The sequence below is a fragment of the Eublepharis macularius genome, chromosome 11 (genome assembly GCF_028583425.1).
Source record: "Eublepharis macularius isolate TG4126 chromosome 11, MPM_Emac_v1.0, whole genome shotgun sequence".
NCBI lineage: Eukaryota > Metazoa > Chordata > Lepidosauria > Squamata > Eublepharidae > Eublepharis > Eublepharis macularius.
Window position 1 is genome coordinate 51,525,562 of NC_072800.1, and position 18,014 is coordinate 51,543,575.

General features: G+C 47.4%; 1 protein-coding gene across 1 annotated transcript in view; it reads right to left on the minus strand.

Annotated features, from left to right (window-relative positions):
* DNAH11 (dynein axonemal heavy chain 11) overlaps positions 1 to 18,014 on the minus strand; it is a 226,382-nt gene that overhangs the window by 186,397 nt on the left and 21,971 nt on the right. The window contains exons 8-9 of the mRNA XM_054991090.1: positions 14,455 to 14,592; positions 14,243 to 14,367 (exon numbers count right to left, since the gene is read on the minus strand). Coding sequence (XP_054847065.1) covers positions 14,243 to 14,367; positions 14,455 to 14,592 — 263 coding nt within the window. The remainder of the gene's footprint in view (positions 1 to 14,242; positions 14,368 to 14,454; positions 14,593 to 18,014) is intronic.

An 18,014-nucleotide genomic window follows, 5' to 3' on the forward strand; every position in this document is an offset into this window, starting at 1 on the left:
CTGTTTCCGGCAGGTTTGTTACATTTTTCCCTCCAGGTGTCCTACAACTTTTGAAGCTTCTTGATAGAATGAAAACCATAACTACTGCTGTTGCTGTTAAATCTACAACATCTGCAGTTAGTGCTCAGAATTTTGGACATACAAATTAGGCAGTGAGAGGGGACTGGTACACTGGTTGATGATAACACAACCTCCTTTTATTATGCAGTGAATGTGCCTGCTTTTCATAGCAGAAGGTAGGCACTGGATGGCTTTCTCCTAGATGAAATCTTACATATAATCCAAACAAAACAGGTTTCGCTTACCTTAACTGTTGTTCATCTAGGTCTTCCATGCAGGCACACATGGGACTGCGCACGCACAGGCCTGCTGATACCGATGATTTCTTTAGCTCAATAACACCAGGGGGCGCTCTCGCCTCCCAGCACGCATGCGCAGCCGTTTTCCCGCCTAAACGGCCTATAGGAGGTGGAGCACCCCACACATACCCTTTCGCCACCATAACAAAAACCAACAACAACTTACAGCGGGGAAGGAGGGAGGGCATGTGTGCCTGCATGGAAGACCTAGATGAACAACAGTTACGGTAAGCGAAACCTGTTTTTCATCCACGGTCTTCCTGTGCAGTCCCAGATGGGAAGATTACAAAGCTTAATACCTGGGTGGAGGCACCCCAGACATGTCACTCAAAGATAGAGTGTAACACTGCCGTGCCCACTGCTGTCTCCTTTCGATCTAGGACATCCAGCACATAATGCTTTATGAAAGTATCCACCGAGGCCCACGTCGCCACTCTGCAGATGTCATGAAGAGGGACACCTCTCAGAAGAACCACCGAAGACGCCAAGGACCTAGTGGAATGGGCATGCACCTCCAAAGGACAGGGTAAGTTAACAGAATCATAACATGCTAAAAAAGTCTGGGCCACACATCTCGCAATGGTCTGAGATGTCGCCTTTCTACCCTTTTTTTGTCCCGCAAAACAAACAAATTAGGATCTAGCCAAAAAGACTTGGTACGCTCCAAATAAAACAGTATAGCCCTACGGACATCCAGAGAGTGAAGGGCCCTTTCCGCAGCAGAAGACTGTGTAGGGAAAAAAACAGGTAAAACAAGTTCCTGTAACAAATGAAATTGAGACACTACTTTAGATAAAAACTCAATCTTGGTCCTCAAAACAACCTTATCTGCATGAACCTTTAAATAGGGGGGTTCTGAAGACAGTGCAGCCAACTCCCCCACCCTTCTAGCTGAAGTAATCGCCACAAGGAAGGCCACTTTCAAAGAAAGGTAGCATAACGGGCAGGTGGCCAGAGGCTCAAAGGGCTTGGACATCAACCTAGTCAAAACTAAAGGTAAGGACCACTGAGGAACAATAGCACGAACTGGGGGATACAAATTATTTAACCTCTTAAGGAACAACCGAGAAGTGTAGTGGGAAAACATAGACTTTTTCTCTATAGGAGGATGGAAAGCAGAAATTGCTGCCAAGTAAACTTTGACAGAGCTATTGGCCAAACCTCCTAGCTTAACCTCCCAGAGGAATTCCAGAATCTCAGGCAAGGAGGAATAAAAGGGTTTAGATTCCAGCATTGACACCACCCAGAAAAACGATTCCACTTGAATGCATAGGATTGCCTAGTGGAAAGGCACCTAGCATTTAACAATACATGAGTCACGGCCTCAGAGAAACCCGCTCCGGGCTGATCAGCCAGGCTGTCAGTTTGAGTCGTTGAATGTCGTGGTGCAGAACTCCCTTCCAGGACAGAAGGTCCGGAACAAGTGGCAATCTGATCGACTGAGTCTGTAATAGAAGGAGAGTGTGAAACCAGGGCTGCCTTGGCCAAAAAGGGGCTATCAGAATGACTGTCGCCCTGTCCCCCTGGATCTTGCTGAGAACCCTGGCCAGCAGAGGGAATGGGGGAAATGCATAACACAGAGGACCCGACCACTCGACTTGAAATGCATCCCCATCTGACCCGGGGCCTACACCCCCTCTGGAACAATAGCGATGGGTCTTGCGATTGTCCACTGAGGCAAAGAGGTCCAGATCTGGGAACCCCCACATCGAGAAGATCGGAAGCAGGTACTTGTCCCGAAGAGACCACTCGTGAACATCCCGGTGTAGCCTGCTCAGCTGGTCCGCCTGGAGGTTCTCCACCCCCAGGATGTGCACTGCTCGTAACCACACTGAGTGCCGTATGGCCCAAGTCCACAGCTTCATCGCCTCGGTACAAAGGGTCACCAATGCTGCGCCACTCTGTTTGTTAACATAAAACATTGCAGTCGTGTTGTCCGTCAACACTTGCACGGACTTGTTTCGCATGGTATCTGAAAAGGAGATCAGTGCATTTGAAATAGCCCTTAATTCAAGGAGGTTAATGTGTTCTGAACGTTCAGCATCCGACCATGTCCCGTGGGCATAACTACCCTTACAGTGAGCTCCCCAACCCAACAGGGAAGCGTCGGTAGTTACTGACATCTGAGTTCAACAACAGCCAAACTCTACTCCCTTAAACAAATTCGCATCCTCAAGCCACCATTCCAAAGAGGCCACTACCCGTCTAGGGACCGAAAGCCTCCTGTTCTGAGAGTCACAGTTAGGTGAGAAAGTGGCATTAAACCATAATTGCAAGGGCCTCATAAACAGCCTAGCAAACGGAATCACAGCTGTAGTAGAAGCTAGGCACCCCAGAAGAGTTTGAATAAAATGGGCTGATTGAAAGCGGCACTGTTGAAGCCTAAGGATAAGGCCTTTAATCCTAGAAGCCCTGTCTGAGGCCAGGAAACCAGCATTCTTGACCCCATCCAACACAACCCCTATAAACTGAACAGACCGAACAGGGGCCAGTTTCGACTTCTTTTGATTTACGAACAGTCCCAGTTTAAGACATAAGCCTAACGTAAGGGACACCTGTTTGGACACATCTTCAGCTGAGCTGCCCACTAGGAGCAAGTCATCTAGATACAGAAATATTCGACAGCCCTGCAGCCATAAGTGAGCCACCACCACAGCTATACACTTTGTAAATACCCTAGGGGCTGTAGCCAAGCCAAAGGGTAGAACCCGATATTGAATCTTGTGATCATAAGTAAACTGGAGGTACTTTTTGTGTTGGGGAAAAATGGAAATATGAAAATAAGCATCCTTCAAGTCAAGGACAGAAAACCAAGAGTGCATGGGTAAGAGGGTCAAAACCATCTGTAAGGTGACCATTTTGAATTTTCGAATTCTAACCAGCTTATTAAGGGCCCGTAAGTCTAGAATGGGCCTGAGACCACCATCCTTCTTCTCCACCATGAATAGGTTAGAGTAGAACCCCAAGGAAGCAGAATCGTGGGGCACCTCTTCAATCGCACCCTTCTGAAGCAGGGTGGTCAATTCAGCTAGGATCTCCGCATGTGGAGGTCCCGAAGAAAAGACAGGGAGACGTAAATAAGGTAAACTCACAAATTCAATTTTATAACCAAACTGAACAATATCAGAAACCCAAACATCGGAACCGATGGAAAGCCACTCCCTCCAGTATTCACTAAGCCTGAATCCAAACATGGGTTCAGGTCCCTGTAATTGTCAGAATTGTTTGTGGGACTGGCGGGCTTCCTTAGCCTGTTGTTGCTGAGAACCAGGCTTGGAGCGGTGACCCTGTCTGCGTCTCGAAAAAGACTGTTGAGGGCTTTGGTAGCTTCTCTGGGATTGATAAGAATACCCATGATAAGGCTGGTACTGATATGGTCTGCCTCGCTGAGAAGACCTAAAAAAAGGTCTAGAAGGCTGTTGAGGGGTCTGGTGCAGGACGCCATAAGATCGTGCTGTAAGTCAATCCGTCCTCTTTTTCGACAGATATTCATCTGTCTTCTCGGAGAAATGTAGAGCCCCTTCGAAGGGCAAGTCCTCGACTCTATTCCTCGTCTCAGGCGGGAGAGCGGTTGTGCGGAGCCACGCAAACCGTCACAGGACCACTGCAGAGAGCAAGGAACGTGCAGATGTGTCGGACAAACTCTTGCTCGTGTTTATCTGATGTCTAGAAAGGCGGGTAGCCTCCTCTTGGATGACTCAAAGGAGAGTCCGCTGGTCTTCGGGGAGCCTCGGGAGAAAAGCTGCTACTTTCTTCCACAGGAAGAGCTGGTAGGCTGACATCATAGCCGCATAGTTGGCCACCTTGAAGGTGAAGGCAGCCGACGTATACAGTTTTCTCCCCAAGGTATCGACCTTCCTACTGTCCCTGTCCGTAGGGGCCGACATGAAACCTTGCTTAGATCTCGCCTGCATCTCCGTTATTAACGAGGAAGAGGGTGGATGAATCGATAAGAAGGGATGGTTATCATCTTTCGTGCGGTAGAGACCTTCAACTTTCCAGTTAGTGGCAGGAATGGAAGCAGGTTTCACATTGAGCTTCTTCCACAAATCCACGAACCCGTCGATCAGTGGGAAAGCCACAGAAGGCGTAGATCCGGAGTAGATGTGTTGATAGAACTTATCTGTAAACTTCAACTCCGTCGAAGTCATTTCCAGATCTAACGCCTTAGCCATCCGCTGGAGCAATTCATTGTAGGCCCTGAAGTCGTCTGTGGGAGATGGTTCCTCGACCGGGCCAATCTCAGCATCGGGTGAATCCAAAGGAGGGGACTCACTATATCTTGGTCGACCCCGATGGTAGTCGACTTCTGAGAGACGCGGTGTTCTACGGGAGTCGTCGTATGATCGGGTCCTGAACGAAGGTGAAAGCGATTCCCTTCTGTACAAACAATCCGAGCGAAGCAGGCTATCCTCCAAGTAGTATGAGGCGGCCCGAACCTCGCTGCTGTGGAGCTCCCTCGATTGGCCCCGAGTGGGGTACGGGCTGTACCGATGGTCCGATCCGCTCCGGTAGCTGCGACCAGATCTAATCGATCCTGATTCATGGGAGGTCTATCGCGGCTGACCCGACGGAGTCGGGGGCTTTTCAATCGGTACCGGGTCATCCTGCTGCGAGGTGATCGCCGGGGTAGGAGCCCGAGCGTCAGAGTCCTTGAGTCTCTTTTCAGGCGGATCGGAACCGATCGCTTCCGAAGGGGCCAACAACGGAGATGAAATCAGCTTCTCCAAGACCGCCTTATCTTGCTTAGAAGAATGTTTTCTCTTCTTCTTCTTCTTGTCGAGTTCAGTGGAGGCGGCTGGTTCCGTAGCTGTCGGATCTGAAGAGGTCACACCCTGTGAAGGTGGAGGTGTTGGTCTTGACACCGATGGCGTTCGACTCCGAGAGCCAGCCCGGTCAGAGGTCGGAGCAGCAGATGAAGTCGAGGGAGGTCGGCTCCGAGGGACCTTCGGAACCGATGGGGTTTGGTTCCGACGCGCTCCAAACCGAGGAGGTGGAACGATCTCTCGGCCTCAACTCCGAGTGGCTCGGAGAAGGTAAGGAGCAAGGGGTCTTGGAGCTCACGGTTTCAGCGGGTCAAAGGGTAGAGCCGGACGCGGCAGATGGTGGTGCCTTTGCCGGGGGATCCACGACCGCCATAGCACATTGCCAAAGCGAAGCATGCAAATGATCCGCTCTTTCTGCCCTAGCCTTAGAGGTAAAGGCGTGGCAATGTTTACAGGCCTGGGTGTTATGGGTTTCTCCCAGGCAGTAAAGACAATTAGAATGGCCATCTGACCTGGAAATCTTTCGATTGCAGGTGATGCACCATTTGAATAAAGCAGTATCCGACATCGCGAACGAATAGAAGAGCCAGAAAACCTCATCTATCGGCGGCAAAAAGGAAACTGAGGGTATGTGTGGGGCACTCCGCCTCCTATAGGCCGTTTAGGCGGGAAAATGGCTGTGCATGCACGCTGGGAGGCGAGAGCGCCCCCTGGTGTTATTGAGCTAAAGAAATCTCCAGTATCGGCAGGCCTGCGCGTGCGCAGTCCCATGTGGGACTGCACAGGAAGACCGTGGATGAACAATTACTTTCCCTCTAAGAGGAGTGATGGGCAGACTTGCCCATCATTATTACAGAAGATTAAAAAATCCCTGACAAAAAAGCTTAAATGCAAAATGAATTTTCAGCTTACACGGTTAAATTGTGCATATCTTTTACAATACATATATTATTTCATCATCAATTTCCACATACAACTTCAAACAGCAGTAAAGACAGACAATGAAATATCACTTCTCATGTGGGACTCACAAGGACTTGAGGCAGCATGTCATTTCTCCCTCCCTTCCATTTTCTTTTCCCCTTCTCTGAAAACCCCATAGACAGTCCCCCTTTCCCTGCTTCCTTCTCTCCTTTCCACCTACCAGCCAACCTATCTTTTATTACCTCCTGCATCTGCAGCTTTCTCTCATTGTCTCCCCCTTGTAGCCTCTCTCCTAGAAAATTCTGGCTGAATTGCATGGTGCCAGTTACTGGGTTAGGCCCCCTGGATGCTGACTGAGATGGGCCCAGCTGTGTGGTGCTAGCCAGGCTGGACCCAACTGCAAATTAGGGAACTTGCAAGAACTAGTGTGGGCACCACATTTTCCCCTGTATTTCCCTTCCACATTATTTCCTCTCTTGGCAGCCCCCATATTCTCAACTTTCTTTACTTCCTTCTCCCCTTTACAGGCCCCAATCAACCTACCTTTTATCTGTCCTCCCATCTTCAGCTAGAGCTAGTTTGCTGTAGTGGTTGAGAGCAGTGGGACTCTAATCTGGAGAATCGGGTTTGATTCCCCACTTCCCCACTTGAAGCCAGCTGAGTGACCTTGGGTCAGTCACAGCTCTTCCAGAGCTCTTTCAGCCCTACCCACCTCACAGGGTGATTGTTGTGGGGATTATAATGACATACTTTGTAAACCGCTCTGAGTGGGTGTTAAGTTGTCCTGAAGGCCAGTATATAAATTGAATGTTGTTGTTGTTGTTGTTGTTGTTGTTGTTATTATTATTATTTCATTCTCCATAAAGGGGAGGAGATTTAAAGAACCTTCATCATTCTCCTCACCTCCACTTTATCCACAACACAGGTTAGGCTCAGTGTGTGTAGCTGACTGAAATCATCCAGTGAGCTTCCATAGCATAGCAGCAATAGGTCTCCCAGATCATAGTCTGAAACTCTAACAACTACACCATGCTAATTTTGGTAGGCTGGTTGCTGTAGAACAGTATGACCAACCAAAACCAAAATGACCCATGTCAACAGACTAATACCAATAAACATATCATGTATTACAAACAGTATATAAAGCCACACAGTAGTATAAGGTCAATGTATGAACTATACAATTTTAATGGACAATTATTTCAGTTATTTCAAATATTTCAAACCCTACTCACAGTCGGAAAAACACTCATACCAGTGCTAACATAGGAATACTATACCAATAAATAAAGTGCAAGGTAGAATAGTATGAAGCAGCCAGGCTTTGGTGAGTCATGTAAGTTGGGTGGTAGCAATAGGAGTGTGTGATTTGGGTTTAATATTCAGTAAAAATATAAAATTTTTCCTGATTTGGTAAAATTTGGTATTAGCAAACATAAAACAGATTACTGAATCAGATCCAGTGATAATGAATTTTAGTTTACTGAATTTATTCAGTACAATTCAGTAAATTTCAGAAATCGCAGCTGGGCTATTCCTTGCAGTTCCTTTGCTAAGGAACAGTAAAGAAATACTGCTTCCTGCCATTTTAATCAAATGGGAGGGGGGAAAGGGAGAGAGAGAGAGGCAGAGACAGAAAGGAGGGGGAAGAGGGGGGGAATGCATTGCCAATCCTTGCAGGAGCTCTCCTTCTCTGGTCAATGGGATTCTTAAGGAGAGTGCCTTTTTAAAAATGCTGCAAGAAGTTAAATTAGGAGGCTTGCCTCAGTCAGTTTCCATTTTGCTCTGGTCTGGAGATTGAGAGACATTGCCTGGTTTGCTGCTAGCTGTTGGCTCTCTCTCTGTAGTCTGGCTGCTTTGAACTGCGAGTCTGCAACTGGATTCTGGAGTGAGTAGATTCCTGCTACTGCCTGCTAAGACCTGCACCTGGAAGACTTCTGCTGCTGCCTGGTTTGAGAGTTGTTAGACTCAATGGAGTTTTCTCTCTTTGGGGGGGAGGGGTTGGCCTGGCATTTGGGAGGGATGGGCGGAGAGAACGGACCTTTGGATACTTATCATGAACGGTCCTTCTCCTCTGAGGAAAGGAGGACATCTTGGGTGTTTCCCACCATCCAATCAGGGAGGCAAGAAGTTAAATTTTCTTCCTCTTTCCTGTTGGCATGTGGACCACCCCTTCTCTTAGTTCTTTCCTGCCTCCAGGGAGTGCAATAGTAGCAGCAGATCTCTCTGTTACTTCTTAGGCCTTTATTCCACTTTCACTTTTGCCTATCTGATTTTTATTCCACTTCTCTGTACTGCCTTTTCTTTAGTCTTTACTCTTGTATTTCCTCCTCCTCTCCCCTCTATACCTGCCTTCGGTGATCTATTCTATAGGAGTGCACATGGACCCACTAAGGAGCCAGCAGACTCTGACAGAAGCTTCATGAGAGAGGAAGACGAGGAAGCAGGCTTCCCTGCTGCAGCGGTGGCGTCAGATTCTGAGCCTCCCAGTGCCATCCTGCCTTTGCAGCTGGAGCAAGCTCCCAGCAATTTTCCAGCCTCAGAGCTGTGTATCCCTGCCAAATGGGCCCACTGGCAGCAGAGAGAGGCAGGTTCTTCTGCACAACTCTGCCCGGAGGCTGAGTGCAGCACTAGCCAGCAGTCTGCATAAAAGGTGAGAAAAAGTGGCAGCAAGTGTGCCAAGCCCCGCATGGCTTCAGATGATGTACTGGCCTACGTCCTGCCAGGAGACACTTCTGTAGGCCCTTTCTGCTTGGATTGGCACCTGCTTTTGAATGAGAGCGGCTCTACCAGGATGGATAATGTACCTGGCAATTTTGGCCCTGCGTTTTCAGCTGACCTTCTTTCCCTATAAAAGCAGACCATGAGAGATGAGCTCTCCAAGCTGTGTCAACCTCTTTCCAGGGCCAGCAGCGAATTGTCATCCCCCCACCTCCATCCACCACACTCAAAGACAAACCCAGAAGGGCGGCAGCCAAATGGCCTACCAAGGTAACCCAAAAGGCCACCCAAGAAGCCTATTGTCAGCCAGGTGTCACGATGGACCTTCTCTTGGGAACTGGTGCATATAAGGATGTCATCCCGATACGGATGTACATGAATTCCCCTCTCTCTGAGTCGAACAGTTGGGTTGATGAGGACCTTGGTGAAGACTCTTGGAGCCGTGGCTAGGCCAAATAGGCGCTGATATGGTGTTACCAGAACTGCTCTTTATTATAATGGGGAATTAGCTATAGCAGTCTGTAACTTAAAATTAGCGCGGATCTTAACCTATGTTTACGGAGGTCCTGATTCCAGACACTCTAGTGAAAAAGAGGCAGACTACAAATAGTTTCAATCACGTGTATTTGCTAACAATGTGGCGTAAGCCTAAACTTGCACAAGCATACAAGAGAACACACAAGATCTAAGAAATACAGAGTAGGAAATGCAGAGACTTTCGCATTAGCAGGTTCCCAACGATGGTGGGGAATACTCACAATCCTGAAGCGAAGCAGAGACACAACAGCGAGGTGGCCCAATGCCAGCACTGGGACCACAGACGGACAGCAAGGGATTCTGGATAGGATGGCACGCGCACCATGCGGTCTGGGAGACCGGCTTAAATACCCCAAAACGTACCCTGGGGCTGGTGCTGTACTTGGTGGTTCTCACAGTTTAAAACAAAGGTTCTAATGGGTTACTGAATGGCTTGGATGGGCCACTTTGGTAATCTGATTGTGATAAGTGACACCTCAGGAAGAGGGGACAAAAGAGGGAGGGGGAAATCCGAGTGGGCTGAAAGGATGTTCCAGCGGACAGGGCTTGTCCTGATGTCATCAGTTCTGGAATGCGGAGGTTTCTTTGAGATGCATTCTCTAAGTGCTTGGGATGGTCGGCACTTAGTTCCTTCTCCGGGGCGGCTCCTAAGATATGCAGAGCGGGGCGAGGTACTCTCGCTGCGGACGTGGTGTGCCCGCTTCGCCGAAATGGCTTCTCAAAGCAGTCTTCTTCCCTGGGTCTCCTGGCTGCCTAAGAACATGGATGCCGGCTGGGCATGGCTGGGGCTGGATAGCAGGCTGCCCGGTAGCGAGGGCAAGCTCGGGGACCGGCCCACGGGAGGCTCCAGGCGGGAACTGACCAGGGAGTGCCTAGCCAGGCTCGCTGGAGGTTTCCCCGGCAGGCACCCAGCTGCTAGCAGCGGCTTGGGCCCATATGAGGCAGGCTTCCATGGAGGCAGGGGAAACAGCACACAAAACACAGTCCAAAGCAGGGAACAGGCACAGTCCGTGGCAGATGGCAATGCAGGCACGGGGCACACTTGTAATAAAGTCCAAACACACACTGGGAAGTCCAGATACAGGTCAGGGCAGGGCTGCCCAGAAAAAGAGTCCTTTGTGCAGCTAACCAAATATGGAGTCAGCCAACTACACAGTCTATTGCAGCAGCAGGGTAATTAGCAAGCAGGCAGGAAACTGACACGTGTATTAGAGCACACACGTGCAAAGCAGTCTTTGTGTAGCAGCAGTGAAACAGCAATGCAGGAAACTTTAACACAGTTCATGGCAGGCCTTAAAGCAGGAGGCCTACTTGGCAACAATGGTAATGCCTGTTGTTCACGTGGAGCCTCAGGAAAAGTGTGATGCATTGATAGGAACATGAAGATAGACCTCAGTAAGGTCTATGGAAGTGAGAAACTCCCTGGGCTGTAGAGCTTCGGCTATTAAGCATAGCATTTCCATATGGAAGCGTTTTAGCATTATGAAGCTGTTTATGAAGTTCAGGTCTAGAATCACCCTCCGGCCCCCATTTCTCTATGGAACTGTAAAGAAGAGAGAGTAAACCCCTTGGCCTCTTTCTTTGTGGGGTACCAGTTCTATTGCTTGAATGGCTAGTAGATGGTTGAGTGCCCTCTGCATGATGTCTTCTTTGGGTTTTTTTTTTTTGAATGGGTGAGGTCATGAATCAATCTGGTGGGTAAGAGTCGATCTTTACTGAGCAGCCTTTGGAGACCACTTTGAGGGCCCAGGCATCCACCCTTGACTCGACCCATGCATGGTGGAAGTGGTCTCCCCCACCCCCAACTGGAGGTTGAAGAAAGTCAGGATTTGGGGGTCTTGTTGTCAAAGTTGTGCCAGTCTCCTTGGGCTTGGTGATGCCTGTTGTTCTTGGCTCCAAAGGGGCCCCTTTTGAAGTTCTGTCTGGGGAAATTCCAGGATGAACGCTTTGAGTCTTGTCATGGTCTGGCCAGGGAGTGGTGGCAACGAAAGGACTGTGAGCTGAAGGAACACCTATCCGATTTCCTGAGGGTTCTGGGCAACGCCTTTTTATCTCTTATTTCCACCAGGATCCTTTCGAGTGCATCCCCAAAGAGCTTCATGAGCTCTCCTGAGGATGTTCTCTGCTTTCCTGTACAAGCTGTCCTTCACGGATCCCTGGCCATCCTCTGATAGGAGGCCCGAGGACTGCAGAGTGGCCACTGGGGAATCAATCCTCGGCATCTGCAATAACTCATTGGCAAAGGATGATAAGGCATATAGTCTCTTTGCTGCATTAGAACATTATTTGTTGGCCCATGGCATTTCCCATTTGGCTTTCATTTGTCTCTCAAAACACTCAGAGAACGGGAAGACCTTTTCTGCCATGTTTGCCCTAGGGAAGAATTCCCTGCACCCTTTGGGCCTTGTGGATGCTTTGCCCGAATTGGGATCCTCCTCCAATTCCCCTTTTGGTACTTGCAGGTCAAGAGCTGCCAGGGACTTTGAAGGGAGATATTGATAGTCCTCCATTTTAAACAGCCTTTCTGGCTGCTCCAGAATGGTGACCTCCCCCTCCTCATCCTCTTCTGAGAGGAACTCGCCCTCCTCCCTATCATCACTGTCGGAGGACATCTCTCCATCCCAGGAGAGCTGCTTGTCCTTATCCAATGCAATTCAATTCAAATACCTTTAATGGCATACAATCCTTATCCTTGACTTGGGTGGACTTTTGGGCTGTCTTGGTAGGCCATTTGGCTGCCACCCTTCTGGGTTTGTCTTTGGGCCTAATGGATGGAAGTGGGGAGTGGGGAGGACAATTCACTGCTGGTCCTGGAAAGAGGTTGACACAGCTTGGAGAGCTCATCTCTCATGGTCTGCTTTAATAAGGAGAGAAGGTTGTTGTTCTTCTGAGGATAGGAGGTGTTTGCTGAGGTGCTTGCCAGTTTAGCTTAAATTACCTAGTGGTGTTTGGTGGGAATTTTTTGGGTATCCTGAGAGGGTTGTGAAGTGTGAATTTTAAAAAGAGTTTTTAAGATAGCCTGTGTAGGTCTTGTAAAGAAAAACTTAACTGGTAGCTTTTAGGGACAAAAGAGAGGTTGCCCCCCTTTTAATAGACTTAAGCCTCTTAATAGAATTAAGAAAATTTCAGGTTCTACTCAAATTCTATTGATAAATAGGCCGCCAATTAATGTATTTAACTAGGTTTTTCCTGCCCACCTCTGGCTCCCTTGGAGTCAGGCCAGGTACATAGAAGTAGGTTTTTTGTAATAGACTTACCTCTAGATTGGGGTTCAAGGGTAGCTTCATTCCTGAAGAGAAATTAAGCTGTTTTCTAGTGTAGTGCCACCACATGCCTAAATCGAGCTTTTAAAAAAGAGATTTGTGTGTCCATCTCCAGGTTTAGACCTACTAAAAGCAACCGTTTAGAGTAGGTAGGTAGGTTTTAAAACAAACTCTCATGTTTGGCTAGGTGCTTTGGGTGGGTGGGCGGGCCTGTTTAATAAGGTTAGTTACTAGTTAGTGTAGGTCCAATCTTGCTTAAACTTTGGAGGGGGGGGGTCTTTAGATGACAGTCATTAATACACCCCCTGAAAATTTGGTGGATTTTGCTTGCAAAATGCCACCCCAGCCACCTGAATACCCCCAGATAGTTTTCCCCATAGGGAATAATAGGGAAAACTTTATGAAACTGGGGGGGGGGGTTCCATTAGAGGACAGTTAGGAGTAGGTCTTCTGCAAATTTGGTGAAATTTGACCCCAAAATGACCCCCTAGGCCACTGGATACTTCTTAATTGAGTTTCCTATAGGAAACAATGGCTGAGTTTTACTGAATTTGCTTTGCATTACCATGAATTCGGTAATACCATTCCTCCCCCCCACCCGGTTTGGTATTATCAGACTTGAATGTATTGATTTTTTTCCTGTGCACACCCCTAAGTAGCAAGTCCCTTGGTGACTGCTGTTGAGCCTGGCCTTTATGAGGCCGAAACAGCCCTGGAAAGGGCCCTGGCCCCTTCCTCTGTCTTTTCATGACAGAAACCAAGACTTGAATTCTGGCGATACAGTTGTGGTTTCCTAGCAATGGTCACTGAGGGCATTCATTTCTTAAAGCTACAGAAGCTGCTCCTATCATTTGGACAGGAGGGTTAACTCCATTTTCAGTTTTTCTGCAAATGTTGGGCTTTTCTCAGGTGTGTAGAAAGATCTGTCTTGTCCATCTATAGCTGCAAACTCGATTTAAGTATCTACATTTGGAGCCACAAGAATTAGATATATTGGTGATAACTATGGCTCTTTTGGTGATTTTATTTGGTCCACCCTTATCAGCTATCATCAGGTAACTAGTTGTTGTAGAACTGTGTTCTGTTTTTCACAGCTCAAAAGGAAAGTTGAGATTTCTATCCTGGTGATGCATAGCAAAATGCCTCGTTCCCCTAGACTAGAAAGTGAGCATCTGCTAAGGTTCATTAAGTAATGTGAGAATTGCAACACATAGAGGGAATCTATTGCCTTATGATCATCGGACCTTTGCTAATTTTCTTCAAAAAATTAATCCCACATATTCCAAGACATAAATAAGAAAATGAGGACTATAATTCAAAGAGGATTTTAGTGCAAATTCTAGTGTTGGTATTTTGTTCAGTGATTTTTTTCACATAATTTCTTAAATTGTAATTGTCTTTACAAATACCACAAGGTTCCAAAAAAACTACAGGCCTTTGTAAGTGCTTTATTTTTTTTAAAAAGACCTACAACATAGATGAATACATACAGTACTTCTGTAGTTACCATATCCATTCCAGAAAAGAGCATTATATGGGAGGGGAAAATATAAAATAATTACAAGTATCCCCTTAAAAGAAAGAAACAAACCAATGAATCTTCGGATGAATTGTTTTTTTATGAACAAGTACATATCTGTCCCGTTTACAGATCCAATGAGCTAATACTTACGGGTGAGAAAAGAATGAGATGTTTGACCAAAATGACTGTATACGGCTTTTAATTTCTTGGGACCATTTAAGGTTTCCAGAAGTATATGGCATGTTTTTATTTATTATTTCAGTCCCCTCTTCCACCTAAGTAGTTAAAAAAAATGCATGAGCTATTCTGAATAATGAAATCTTTACCAAACAGTACAAAGGGACATTTTGTTCTTAACTCACCTGCTTAATGTGCTCATCATATAAGTGTTTGCAATTATACAGCTCTTCATCAAACATTTGCAGTAAAATTTTGTAATTTGGACTAAAAATATCTGCAATAACAGGTTTCTCCAGAAAATGTCCCAAAATGGCTAAAAGCTGTAAGAATAGAAGAGAGAGGTAATTTTAATACATTAATACAGTTTTCTTTCTCTCAAACTGGACAGATTCTTTTTTTGGTGCAACAAGGGGCAAGATAACAGGTGCAACAAGGAAGTAAAAAACCTCTTCATGTCACAGAAACAAAACCAGATTGCACCCTTTAACTGTGTGTCTTAACCAGGGTTGCCAGCCCCCTACCTGCCGCGGCAGGTCCCTTTAAACTATCAACAGGCAGGCGGTGGGGGGGATCAGCTGGCGGTGCCAGCTGATAGTCTAAAGGGACTTGCCCTTGCAAGTCCCTTAAAGGGGCAGTTTAAATGGCCATTTCCTTGGTGAAATGGCCATTTAAACTGCCCCTGTAAATACGACCCAACGAACAAGTATACAGTTCATGGAAGTTCCGTGAAAAGGAGGTTTCACGAACCCTAGTTCATGAACCCTGAACCGGCCTGGTTCATGGGTTTTTTGGGGTCATATTTAGGTTCATGCTCATCTCTACTGAGCAGCTATCAGAACACAATGACCAAATTATGCAGGATGCCAAGCATCATATAGGAAATGCTAAATTATATCACGAGGTTTGAAATTGCTGTTATTTTGATGTGTTTATAAAGGCACAGATCTGCAGAACAATCATTGAGCATGAGTTTCTTGAACACTGGTTTCCATCCCCCTGTTTTGAACAGAGGGAATCTGGGGATCTGGAACAGAATTCATAGCTAGGGATGTGCGTTTCGGCATTCAGAATGCCGAAAGAATGCCGAAACAAAAGTGTTTCGGCTTCTTTCGGGGAATGCCGAAACGTTTCGGGGAATGCCGAAACGTTTCGGGTAGCCGAAAGAAAAAAGCCGAAACGTTTCGGGATTCTTTCGGCTTTCTTTCGGCTTTTCTATGGGAAAATGCCTCCGTCTTCCAGGACGTCTGGAGGAGGCATTTTCCCACCGAATAAGCCCAAAATTGGTGGGGACCTTCCTCTAACCCTTCTCTAACAACCACCCAAGTTTCAGACAGATTGGACTTTGGGGGGCCATGTTATGGCCCCCCAAAGCAGGTCCCCCCATCCTCCCATAAGAAAGCGAAGGAGCAGCATATTGTTAGCATGCTGCTGCTGATCTTTCTTCATTATTTCCTATGGGGAAAAAATGAAGAGGCAGGCTTCCTTTGCCAGGGGTGGCATTTTGCATGCAAAATGCCCCCCAGCCCTCAGGGGCCCTTCTCCCACCCCTCCTCCCACCCCCCACCAAGGCTCAGCCTGCTCCCACTTGGGGGGGGCATTTCATGGCCTCCCCAAGTAGGTGCTCTAATCTCTACCACTGACAGCTGGGGGAGGCTTGTGTTGCCAGGGGTGGCATTTTGCATGCAAAATGCCCCCCAACCCTCTGGGGCCCTTCTCCCACCCCTCCTCCCACCCCCCACCAAGGCTCAGCCTGCTCCCACTTGGGGGGGCATTTCATGGCCTCCCCAAGTAGGTGCTCTGCTCTCATCTCTACCACTGACAGCTGGGGGAGGCTTGTGTTGCCAGGGGTGGCATTTTGCATGCAAAATGCCCCCCAGCCCTCTGGGGCCCTTCTCCCACCCTTCCTCCCACCCCCCACCAAGGCTCAGACTGCTCCCACTTGGGGGGGGGGCCATTTCATGGCCTCCCCAAGTAGGTCCTCTCAGCCCCTAAAGTCCACCCCTTACAGCCCCACACAAACCCAATTCCCCCCCAGCTGCCACACACAGACCCAAATCCCCACATTAGCCCCTCACAGACCCAAATCCACCCCCACCTGCCCTACACCCATAACCCCAGGAACAGGCTGGCAAAGGCCAGCCCTCTCCCTTTGTTCCCTATGCTGGGAACTTCTAAACTCTCTTTCCCTAGGCAATTCTGCACAGCCCAGGGGTGCCACAATGGTGGGCACACTTCTGAGTGCCAGCTGGTCCCTGTGAAAGAGCACCTGAACCACAGACACCCTCCCTCAAATTCCCCCACCACCTACAGAGATGGCTGGCCAGCCAGCCCCATTGTTCCCTATGATGGGAACCAACTGCACAACAAAGAATAAAACAAGAACAACACAAAATAAAGTTTTAAAAAAATTATATTCTCCCTTCCAAAGTACAAGTAGGCAAAGCATTATGACACATTACACCAGCAGTCCCCCACACAGAAAAATTAAAACAAAACTCACTTAACATCAGAGAATCACAAAGCATGATTCCTGTCAAAAACACTTTATTTCTTGAACAGCTTTAGGTTACACAGCAGGGGGGAACACCAAAGGGCATGGCAGCACTATCTTACACAAAAATAACACAACTCACTTCACATCAGAGAATCACAAAGCACAATTCCTGTTAAAAACACTTTATTTCTTGAACAGCTTTAGGTTACACAGCAGGGGGGAACACCAAAGGGCATGGCAGCACTATCTTACACAAAAATAACACAACTCACTTAACATCAGAGAATCACAAAAACACAATTCCTGGCAAAAACACTTTATTTCTTGAACAGCTTTAGGTTACACAGTAGGAGGGCACAACAGGGCATGATAGCAATGTACTGCAAAAAATAATACAACCCACTTCACCGTTTTTGACAGCAATTGTGTTTGTGTGATTCTCTGATGTGAAGTGAGTTGTGTTATTTTTGTGTAGTACACTGCTTTCCTGCTCTGTGGTGCCTTCCTAAAGCAGTTACAGAAATAAAGTGCTTTTGACAGCAATTTTTTGGGGTGATTCTTTAATGTGAAGCGAGTTGTGTTATTTTTGTGTAAGATAGTGCTGCCATGCCCTTTGGTGTTCCCCCCTGCTGTGTAACCTAAAGCTGTTCAAGAAATAAAGTGTTTTTAACAGGAATTGTGCTTTGTGATTCTCTGATGTGAAGTGAGTTGTGTTATTTTTGTGTAAGATAGTGCTGCCATGCCCTTTGGTGTTCCCCCCTGCTGTGTAACCTAAAGCTGTTCAAGAAATAAAGTGTTTTTGACAGGAATCATGCTTTGTGATTCTCTGATGTTAAGTGAGTTTTGTTTTAATTTTTCTGTGTGGGGGACTGCTGGTGTAATGTGTCATAATGCTTTGCCTACTTGTACTTTGGAAGGGAGAATATAATTTTTTAAAACTTTATTTTGTGTTGTTCTTGTTTTATTCTTTGTTGTGCAGTTGGTTCCCATCATAGGGAACAATGGGGCTGGCTGGCCAGCCATCTCTGTAGGTGGTGGGGGAATTTGAGGGAGGGTGTCTGTGGTTCAGGTACTCTTTCACAGGGACCAGCTGGCACTCAGAAGTGTGCCCACCATTGTGGCACCCCTGGGCTGTGCAGAATTGCCCAGGGAAAGAGAGTTTAGAAGTTCCCAGCATAGGGAACAAAGGGAGAGGGCTGGCCTTTGCCAGCCTGTTCCTGGGGTTATGGGTGTAGGGCAGGTGGGGGT